The 11,747-nt window shown below is 43.4% G+C and overlaps 1 protein-coding gene across 1 annotated transcript in view; it reads right to left on the bottom strand.

The window, feature by feature from the left end:
* Nucleotides 1–1,420: 1,420 nt before the first annotated feature.
* RAD21L1 (RAD21 cohesin complex component like 1) overlaps nucleotides 1,421–11,747 on the bottom strand; it is a 1,222,403-nt gene continuing 1,212,076 nt past the window's right edge. Inside the window, exon 14 of the mRNA XM_044089023.1 lies at nucleotides 1,421–2,459. Within this exon, the coding sequence (XP_043944958.1) occupies nucleotides 2,274–2,459 (186 nt within the window). The 3' untranslated portion in view covers nucleotides 1,421–2,273. The remainder of the gene's footprint in view (nucleotides 2,460–11,747) is intronic.

Below are 11,747 nucleotides of genomic sequence, written 5' to 3'. Positions count from 1 at the left end.
GGTACCTATCTATAAGAATAAGGGTGATGTGCAGAGCTGCAGTAACTACAGAGGGATAAAAATGATCAGTCACAGCTTGAAGTTATGGGAAAGAGCAGTGGAAGCTAGGTTAAGAAGGGAGGTGATGATTAGTGATCAGCAGTATGGTTCCATGCCAGGAAAGAGCACTACAGATGCAATATTTGCTCTGAGAGTGTTGTTGGAGAAATACAGAGAAGGTCAGAAGGAGTTGCATTGTGTCTTTGTGGACTTGGAGAAAGCATATGACAGGGTGCCTAGAGAGGAGTTGTGGCATTGTATGAGGAAGTTGGGGGTGTCAGAGAAGTATGTAAGAGTGGTACAGGATATGTATGAGGGTAGTGTGACATTGATGAGGACTACGGTGGGAGTGACAGATACATTTAAGGTGGAGGTGGGATTAAGGTGGAGGTGGGATTACATCAAGGATCAGCTCTGAGCCCTTTCTTATTTGCAGTGGTGATGGACAGGTTGACAGATGAGATCAGCCAGGAGGCCCCGTGGACTATGATGTTTGCAGATGACATTGTGATATGTAGTGAGAGTAGGGACCAGGTTGAGGAGACCCTGGAGAGGTGGAGATATGCTTTAGATGGGAGAGGAATGAAGGTCAGCAGGGCTAAAACAGAATATATGTGTGTAAATGTGAGGGAGGGTAGAGGAATGGTGAGGATGCAGGGAGTTGAGTTGGTAAAGGTGGATGAGTTTAAATACTTGGGATCAACAGTTCAGAGTAATGGTGAGTGTGGAAGAGAGGCGAAGAAGAGAGTACAGGCAGGGTGGAATGGGTGGAGAAAAGTGTCAGGAGTGATTTGTGACAGATATGTACCAGTAAGAGTAAAAGGGAAGGTCTACAAGAGGGTAGTGAGACCAACTATGTTATATGGGTTGGAGACGGTGGCATTGACGAAAAAGACAGGAGTCAACGCTGGATGTGGCAGAGTTAAAGGTGTTAAGATTTGCACTGGGTGTGACTAGGATGGACAAGATTAGGAATCAGTACATTAGAGGGTCAGCTCAGGTTGGACAGTTTGGAGACAAAGCAAGACAGGCGAGATTGCGTTGGTTTGGACATGTGCTGAGGAGGGATGCTGGGTATATTGGGAAAAGGATGCTAAGGATGGAGCTGCCAGGTAAGAGGAAGGCCTAAGATAAGGTTTATGGATGTGGTGAGAGAGGACATGCAAGTGGTTGGTGTGAAAGAGCATGATGCAGAAGACAGGAAGAAATGGAAACAGATGATCTGCTGTGGCGACCCCTAATGGGAACAGCCGAAAGAAGATGATAATGATTTGTAGAGTGTGTGTGTGTATACATAAATATACGCGCACACACACACACACACACACACACACACACACACACACACACACACACACACATGCATGATTTATACTTGACAATAAATATGCGTATTTAAAAAAATATGCACTACACGTACATATATGCATATATATTTGCATATCATCTGCATTTGACAATAAAGATGCTAATTTTAAGAAGTTATGGCAAGGCAAGCCACCTGTCAGTGTGAACACTTGGCTTTAGATGATTATCACTATTGAAGTGACACCCCGATCCTATGTGCAAAAATGGGAAAAGGGGTTATATATGGATGGATGCTCACTTTGAGAAATAAGCACTAACTTCTCAGTTTTATGCTTAAAATTAAATTCTTACTCCATATAAAACATATAAGTAGATACATGTTTTTAATTGACTTACAAACTTGTAATTCATTTTTTTAATAACTGATGGCACCTCTTTACTTAAAAGTGCTAACAAACCATTCCTGATGTCTAGTGTGATTAATATTTTAAAGATGATGACATGAATGAAACATAAAGGATACTGAGAAGAAGCAATCACTTTAGGCATCAGAATGCTGAAATACAAGTAACAGTCATATGTAACAGTGTTGTCTTTTTTCTCTGTTGTAAACTGAAGTCCATGCAGCATTGCTACACGGAAAGCAAAGATTTCCTGAAAACAAAGTTCATAACATTAACTCACAAAAAATGTCCTATTTTAAAACAGAGAAAATGATCTTGAAATTAAATACCATATCTATAATATATGGTATGAATACTTTTAGCTGCATTATCATTCAGAAGTACCAAGAAACAAATACTGCTTCAACTTAGAAAGCAAGTGGACTTCCTCAGCAGAAAGTTGACTGAGACTGCTGTCCATTAAAAAAAAAACAACTCATGAACAAAGTTTTGCATATCCTCATTTACGCAAACTTTCTATAACTAGATTGTATGAAACTTTGGCCCTGGTGTTGCAGTGATGTCAGCATAAGGTCTGTCTTGGTGAAGTTCAATTGCTAAGTGCTTTTTCAGCACCAGGAAACTGTAGAAGTTAGCAGATGCCTGTTTTCGGTTAGTGTTTCTACAGAGATCCAACAAACTGAAACAATCAACTTCTTTATTGAGATCCTATAACAAACCAGACAGAAGCAATTAACAACAATCCCCTTTCCCCAAAGTGTAACTATTATATGCTTCGGCAATATATTTTAATGGTGGATTGTGATACAAAATGTAGAAGAAATGTCTTCATAATCCCAAATGTTGCTATTTATAAAACATAGTTGTGTAAGGCACTTACCATAACAGTAAATCGTTGAGGAGAGGTCAGTGTTAACAGTCCGTCTGGATTTAGGTGGATTTTTCATCAGCAGTCCTACTCTTCCCTATGTGCAATAATGCTGCTTTCTTGCCTTGGTAGGCATCCATGTAGGCTAAAGCTAGATAGGGCTCTGAAAGGGAACTGTGTTTGCCGTAGTCAAATGGCAGCATTTGCTGGAGCCAAATTATCACAACAAACCTAAACAATAACTCATAAACTTTTTAGAACAAAAAGTTATAACTAAACTATATACAAACCTATTAGGGGGTGATGGGCAGAGATTCCTGTTAAACTGGTCTTAACTCAAAGATCTATTGTTACGTAAAGTACACAAACCAATTTCCATCGGTGCCGAAGAGGACTTCGGCGCCGAGGAGGAAGTGTCTGAGCAGACAACCTTCATCGGCTCCGAGATCAGTGGAGCCGATGAAGGTGACCCGCCTCTCGATGCCCCAGCCGTCGGCTCCGAACCCAGAGGAGTCGAGACTGGAGGCATCGAGGCAGACCGTTCCGCCCTCGGCTCCGAAGTCCGTGGAGCTGAAGGAGAAGCCTGCCTATGTCTTTTGGCGGTCGGGTCCGACGGACTGGTCGGAGCCGACGCCCTTTTCTTTTTAGCAGGAGAAGGAGAGGATGCTAAAGCTTCTTCAAAAGAGGGTTTTATAAGGCCTTTCAAAATAAGTTTATTTTTCCTCTCTTGGAGGACCCTCGAGGAAAACGCGTGACACACGCTGCAGGCCTCCTGCAAATGTTTGGCGCCCAAACAATATACACAAAGAGAGTGGTCATCTGTGATTGACATTTTAAAACTGCACTTAGTGCACTTCTTAAAGCCCGAAGGCCTAGGAGCCTGAGACATTATAGCAACAAATTCAGTAACTGTATCACAGAAAAACACACTGTTTTGTTTTTTTTTTTTTTTTTTTTTAAAATTGACTGTCACTGCAATGATTAGCTTACGGTTGCCGATTAAGATTGACAGTCCGACACTACAGAAAAATAACTAAAGTGGATCCTAGAACCCCTAAGGATTTGAAAAGAAATTGACTGACAGGGAAAGGCCCTTCAATTCAAGGGGGCCTCTAGTCAGAACAAACACACAATCACACACAAAATTTTCCACAAAAAATACCCAGTCACACACAAAAAGTACGGTATAGCTGTTAAAACAGCTTTTTGATATAGAAATAGAAAATTCCTGACAGAAAAAGTTAGTGAAAAACACTACTTAGCTCAGCCAGCTCGAGACCACGTCTTTGCTAGTTAGCGGCAAACGAGATCTGGGGGACTGGTAGTGGTGCATCCTGGGATATAGTAAGCTCAGCCAATAAGAGACTTCGCTCTTTGGCATAAGCGTGCCGAGTCGGAGCCGAGGGATCGGCTCCGAACCCATCAGTCAGAATGTAGGCGAGATAGGATCACATAACATCTCATCTTTCAGCGTGGAATCTTATAGTTTGTAGAAAGGTAAAATTAAAGGTAAAAAGTAAAATTCCTGACAGAAAAAGTTAGTGAAAAACACTACTTAGCTCAGCCAGCTCGAGACCACGTCTTTGCTAGTTAGCGGCAAACGAGATCTGGGGGACTGGTAGTGGTGCATCCTGGGATATAGTAAGCTCAGCCAATAAGAGACTTCGCTCTTAGGCATAAGCGTGCCGAGTCGGAGCCGAGGGATCGGCTCCGAACCCATCAGTCAGAATGTAGGCGAGATAGGATCACATAACATCTCATCTTTCAGCGTGGAATCTTATAGTTTGTAGAAAGGTCGTAATATCCACACAGTGGTGCTGTGGTTAGCATTACTGCCTCACACCTCTTGTTTCACCAGCTCAGTTCTCAGAAGGGGTGCATTCTTTGTGGAGTCTGCATGCCCTTCCTGTGTCTATATGGGTTTTTACTGGATACTTTATTTTTGTCGTGCATAACAAACACATGCTGTAGAGGAAATGGCATGCTCAAAACTGCCCAAAGTCGTGTACTGTAAGAAGCTGGTGCCTTACTCAGGATTAGTTCTTAGACTTGCACCCACTGAGTGCCTGGACAGGCTTTGGCTCTCCTACAACCCTTACATGGATTAAGGAGTTTATGAAGAATGACAATGTTCAAAAAAAAGAAGTTGTGCTTTACTGTAACATTCTATCGGTGTTGTTGATCTTCACTTATTCTTGATTGTGGGTTTGGTTCCGAGATTCGGAACCAACTCAGCCTTTATTCCAACTCACATCTTCCAAAAAGTCTCAAGCTTAGCTCTACCCAGAATGCTTCTCTCAAGATTACCTCAGATCGAGTTTGCATTAGATAGTGATAGACAGGAAACAGATCAGAGATCATATCTGTATTCATAAAGGAATAATCCAGTCTGTTGGGATAGATCCATTCCACCAAGAAGCCCAAAAGGCTGAGGGAAGGAGGATGGGAATGTCAAGGATAATTGAAGATCGACAACACAGGTGGAACATTATGTTAAGACATAACTTCTTTATCTGATGTCAATCTTCACTTAATCCTTGACTGTGGGACAGAGTCCAAATCTACTGAAATCTTGGAAGGTCTCACGGAAAAATATTCCTGAGCACGAGCAAGTCAAAGGATGCTCGTCCCCTAGAGACCAGATCCAGCTTGTAATAAGTAATAAAAATATGCAGGGATGCCCAAGTAGCCACTGTGCATTAATCATCTACAGAAGGTCTGGCATGGAAAACTGCGGAAGTGGCTATAGCCCTCATAGAATATGTCTTTACAGGTCCCGGTAGTTGCACTTTCCTTTTGTTATAAATGAAGGTTACGCAGTCCTTGAGCCATCCAGAGTAACCTTAGAAACTGGTTTGCCCAGAGTAGCAGAAGAGAATGAAACAAACAGCTGATCAGATTTTCTGAATTCCTTTGTTCTGTAAAGGTAAAAACATAATTGTTAACATCTAGCAAATGCAAACAATATTCGCCTTTATTTGAAAATTTGGGAAAAAATACGGGAAGTTGTATACTCTGATATTAGTGTTAGATGCTCATTTTGGTAAAATGGAAAGATTTGTTCGCAAAGACCCCCTGTACTTATGAAAGATTAAGTAAGGAGACTTGCAATATAAGGCCTGTAACTCAGATATTCTTCTAGCAAAAGTAATAGCAACAAAAAATGAGTTTTTCCAGGATAAATACTTAAAATCGCAATTTGAGGATGGTTCAAATGGGGGATTAATTAAAGATTTTAGCACCAGATTCAAGTCCCAAGGTGTAGACAGATCCTTGTATGAAGGTCTCAGCAATAAGGTTCCTTTCAGAAAGGCTTTACAAAGTTTGTATGACATTTGAGATGTATCATTTAGACCATTATGAAAATTTGAAATTTCAGCTAGATGAACCCTTACAGTCGAGGAGGATGCCTCTGCACTGAAAAGCAATGCTAAAGATTACAAGACCTTATGAACTGGTGCAGAATAGGGGTCGGGATTAGTGTCTGTAGCCCATATTGAATTTTTTTTTTCCACTTGTAGCTGTATAATCATCTAGTTGAAGATTTATGGGATTCTAGAACATTTTGTTGAACTGGGGCAGTAAGGCTAGTATGCCTGGCAATCACTGGGACTGGAGAAGCCACGCAGTGAGCTTGAGATTTTGAATGGATGGGACAATAGGTCTGGAGCTGGGTCCAGTGTCCAAGGTTTCAGAATTAACTGAGGCCACAGAAAGGGAAACCATATCTGTTGAGGCCAAAATAGAGAAATGAGAATTATCCTGTTCTTCAGCCTGTTGGCTTTCTTCAGAAACTGGGAAATGAAAGAAACTGGGGGACAGGCATACAGTAGACCAGCGGGCCAATTGTGAATGACAGCATCTCTTGGTGACTCCCCAGAGGAGAAATCAGGGCAAAGTAGCTGCTGCACTACTTCAGGGGGGATGCAAGGAGATTGCAGCAGGCTTGGCCCCATTGACGGAATAGCCTTTCTGCCACAAAAGGGTTGAGAGACCACTCGTGAGCCATTAGGATGCTCCTGCTCAATGTGTCCTCGACCACATTGGAGCTCCCCAGAATATGCGTTGCGATTAGAAAGAGGCCAGATGAAATTTCTCATTACCATACTGTGAATGATTCTCAACAAAGAGGGTAAGATCTGGTTCCCCCTTGTTTGTTGATGTACTAAACCACTGACATGTTGTCTGTTTGGATCGCAATCTTTCCCAAGGAGAGGGTTTCTTGGAATGCTTGCAACACCAGCAGCACTGCCCTTATCTCTAGAACACTGATGTGCAAATTGGCCTCTAACTGAGACTACGTGCCTTGGACTGTCTTTCTCAGATAATGCCTCCCCCATCTGGAATGCGTCCGTGGTATGGCTTGGGTTTGGGTGTTGAGGAGAGATAAATGGACGGCCCGATAGAATGTCGTTGGAATGGAGCCATCAACTCAGGTCCTTTTTGCATAAATTGGTGATCACTACTTAATGGGACATTGGTTGGCTCAGTAATGACCATTGTGATGCCAGGAGCCATTGTAGAATTCGCATGTGAAACCTTGCAAGGGGAACTAAAAGTGATGGTGGCCATCATAGATCCTAGAGTCTGTAACACCAGTCTTGCAGTCACTGTTCTGTTGTGAATAATCTGTCTGACTTTTGATTTTATTCTTTGAAGTCTTTCTTGGGGTAGAGACATGATACAGGTGCTTGTGTCTAATGTTGCCCCCATGAAGTCTAAATGTTGTGTTGGCTCTACATGCGATTTTTCAAAGCTGACAGTGATTCCTAGCAAATAGCAAGTTTGAAGAACGTAGTTCCTTGCCTGGAGCAGAAGATGCCTGGTGGTTCCGGTAATAAGCCAGTTGTCTATGTATGGAAACACACAGAATCCTTGCAGTCTGAAGTGAGCTGTGACCACTGCCATGCATTTGGTTAACACCCTAGGGGCTGTAGTGAGACCAAAGGGCATGGCTCTGAACTGATAATTATTGGCTCCCAGCCAGAAGCACAGAAATGTTCTGGAGCGTTTGTCTATTTTTATGTGATAATACACATCCTGAAGATCTATTGAGCATATCCAATTGTCTTTCCCTAAGAACAGGAGAATAGACTGAACCATGACCGTCCAGAATTTGGTTTGTTGCACCGACTTGTTCAAGACACTGAGATCCAAAATTAGTTTCCATTCTCCTGTTTGTGTTGACACTAAAAAGAATCTTGAGTAAACCCCAGATCCTATCTGGTCTGGTGGGACTACTTGGATGGCTCTTTTGTCGAGCAGTTTTTGAATTTCTAGAACTGCTGCATCCCTGTGACTGACTGGAACATCTGGGATTCATTTTGATTGTTTCAAAAAGGGAATATTGTAACCTCTGGTTATAATCCTCTGCATGCAATTGTCCATTGTTATGGTTAGCCCGGTAGGTAGGTGCAGGGAAAGTTGTCCCCGACTGCCTCCAGAGGACGGCAGTCAGGCCTCCATTCAGGGAGCACTGATATTAGTTACCAGGGAACAAATCCATGGAACCCTGATTCTGTGGGCCACCTCTGCCTGTACCATGGCGTCATCCATTATAACTCTCCCCTCTGCCCCGGGGGGAGTTGTTACCACAAGTCCTGGAAAGGCCCTTGGGGACTTTTTGAACCATAGCTTGCCACTCCTCTGGTTCCTGGAGTAGGGCCATTGAGGAGTGGAAAAGTGTACTCCCATGGCAGAAAGTGTCTTTCCATCCTTCTTGCATCTAGGAAGGGTATGTTTAACTTTGGGGCCAAAAAGGGATGTTCCGTCAAAGGGAGCATTGACGAAAGAAGACTTAAATGGCTCCACAAACTCACATAAGTGCATCCAGGCATGTCTTCTCATGACAACAACAGAACCTGCTGCCCTAGTCATCCCTTCAGTTGCGTGTTCAATGAGCCTCATGGATGAATTTCATATTGAGTCATGGTTGCCAGCTTGAAGCTACTGAACCCCCTCAGCTATGGTTCCTGTTAAGAGTGTTTGATAGCTCCTTTATCGGATCTCGTTGAAGCCTGGTGAAATGTGCTATGAAGTTCAAGGACATATGAGCAAAGGTCGATGAAGCATTTATGCACTTCCCGAATCTATCCATCATCCTAGACTCCTTATTAGGAGGACAGATAGTAGGACTTTCATCACCAAGTTCCTTTTTGGTGGTTGCCGCATTCATCATGGCATCTACTGGCACCCCTTTAGCCCAATGTTGCTGATCGCAGAAGCTGACAAAATATGGTCTGGTCTCTTAGGGATTGGTTCGATGGACTCCGGAATCTTCCAAGCCCGCTGCTGCAATCAACTTAATTAGATCATCAGTTGGTGGAGAGATCCAAGCAGTAGATGGTCAGGCACTGAAAGCCTCTAGGTATACTGACTCCTCTGAGGAAGATTGCTGGGAAGTCCAGCCACCCATCTGTTTAAGGATCTCTAGAATGTCACTGAACAAGACATCTTCTGGAGGTGACCTTGGGGAACCTTTCCCTTCATCAAAGTCAGTATCTTCTGTGTAAGACTCTTCAGGGGAGTCCAAGTGCTTCCTCTTGCACTTTCTCTTCCAGGGCACCTCCTCAGTGGGACTGGCCTGGCCTGGGAAGTGTCTGAAGAGGACATAATCATCACAGTTGAATCCTGAGGTTTCTGTGCCTGCTGTCCCAGGTCAGAGGCTAGTGGTAGCTCTGGGTGAGGGGAAGGACCTGGATGCTGTTACAACAAGACAGGAATCGACTGTGAGCCTGTAGTAGACAAGGCCCTGTCCGTGGCCCGGAAAGCAGCCCCCCCCCCCCCCCCCCGTAGAGCAATGGAAGCCAGAAATTGAAACAGACTCCTTTGAAACCATGGTCCTATCACATACTGAAGTAGCTGCCCCTGAGCCCGAAACCAGAGTCGAACTTACATGTGCCAAGCCCTGAGAAGTAATGACTGCTACGATAAGATTGGTATTGATCCACGCTCCCCGAAACACACAACGAATCTCCAACCCTGAGAGGTCTCTGGTTCCGACCAAACCAAACAGCTGAGTGTAGTGATCAGTGCCAGAGACAAGGATCTCACCGGCACAGATACAGTTGACATTGGGATTGTCAGAACTGGGAACTCCGAATGCTCAGCTGCAGTCAGAGGAGGAATGAGAACCGGGTTACAGACATGTAAAGTTCCAGGGCCAGAAGTGCTAGGAACCAAAGAAGTGACTAATCCTCTCACTGCCAGGAGCTGGTCCACCAGCCTCAGAACACTGAACTCTGTGAGGCTCTTGGTGGAAGGGACCGAATAGACTGATGGGGACGGGGGGGGGGGTCTATCCAAGAATGAGCTTGGTGGTCTGTTTAGAAGGGGGTCAGTTTTCAGAGAATACCTTGTGCGGGGCAAATCTTTAAAAAAAAAACTCCTCCAGTTCTGACTTCAGTGGAACAGAGGAGGGGGAAAAAGTCTGATCCAAGATAGTAGTGGGTGCCAGAATCATTGGTGCAAAGATCTGCACCAACAGCACTGATGATGGTAGTTACTTTCAATCCAGTTCTGCCGAAAATGTGGGAACCGTGGAAGACAGTCTTTTTAATAGGCAGTTCCGACGAAAGAGTTGGAACTGAGCAGCTCCTCTTCTTAGAATCTTCATGTCTGGAGGAAGAGGAAGAAGAAGGGGAGCTAACATCCGTCTTAGATGTCACAGATATGGCCTCATCAAATCTAGATTTTATCAAGCCTTTCAAGATGAGCTTATTTTTTCCTCTCTACGAGGGCCTGGTGACTAAAGCCATGACAGATGCCACAGTCTTCTTGAAGCTGCACTGGGCCCAAGCAGTGGACACACAAGGAATGTCCGTCTGAGTTTGGCTGTCTAAGATCACACTTCTGGCATCTCTTGAAGCCAGAAGTGCCTTTAGTCTTCTCAGCCATGTCAAAAAAAGCACTCTTACACACACACACAAACACACACACACACACACACACACACACACACACACACACACACACACACACACACACACGAGAAAGGGAAGTCTGAATAATTGGAGTAAGTTTTTTTTTGTTAGAAATGAAAAATGTATCAATGATGGTACAAATGATTTACTGTAGCAGTAATAAGACAGGGGGAAAGGGGTACCAACAATGGTATGGAAGATTACTGTAAAGGTAAGGAAAGGGAGGGAGAACTACCAATGATGGTAAACAGGAGAAAACACACCAATAAAGTTAAAGAAAGAGAAGCTGGATAAAGAATAGGATTTTAGAGAAGCAACTCAGTAAAGAATTAAAAAAATGTAAGTAACACAGTGTTAAGAAATGGCTAGCTTGCGAGCTGACAGGAGAGGAACGCGTCTGGCACTTAAAGTGGCAATCAGGATCTGAGGTAATCTTGAGAGCAGCATTCTGGGTAGAGCTAAGCTCAATAGTTTTTGGAAGTCAGGAGCTGGAATAATAGCCTAGTTGGTTCCAAGATACGGAACTGAACCCACAGTCAAGGATTAAGTGAAGCTTGACAGCATCGGATCAGAAGTCTAACAAGATAACTTGAACAAAGTAATTATGAGTTCTTAATGCTAAGGTGTTGGGATTAAATCCTTAAATTCAGACTCAGAGAGCTCAGTTTCTGACTCTCCCTGTGGGGGGGGGGGGGGGGTTCTCCTTCTCTATTTCTAGAATGTGCCAGGGTTTTCATGTAAGCTGTTGCAGAAGAAATTTCCTAAAACTGCACCCATTCCTCCAGCTCTGTCAGCTTTGGAGGATGTGTGAGTGACTCCCTACAATTTTTGTGACAGTCATCCGGCTAGCTGCCCCCAAAAAGGCACGTAGGATGCATGAAGTTCCTCTGTCTTTTAAGTTTTTATACTCTCTTCCCAGACTTTATCCAGCAGCTATAGCTTTGGCTAATCCTTCCACTGCTAAACACAGCTAATTCCAATTCTCCTTTTTTATGATAAGGATTGGAAGATTATGGATAAGTATGGGGAAAAGACGTATACTTCTGCAACTCTGATTTTCAGAATTTTGAATTAAAAGGCTCATATGTTGAGGTTTGTCCTAACTAACTGTGAAGGCACAAGGAATGTTTTCTCTGCAGTTTCTTCTTATGAGGAAAAATCTGCTTTAATTAATTTAATTTTTCCATTGTTCAAGTCACTACTCAT

This window comes from Protopterus annectens, chromosome 12.part0 (assembly GCF_019279795.1).
Source record: "Protopterus annectens isolate FY-2018-M chromosome 12.part0, PAN1.0, whole genome shotgun sequence".
Lineage (NCBI taxonomy): Eukaryota > Metazoa > Chordata > Ceratodontiformes > Protopteridae > Protopterus > Protopterus annectens.
Note: the sequence above shows the minus strand (reverse complement) of the source record. Positions and strands in the feature narration are given on the sequence as shown.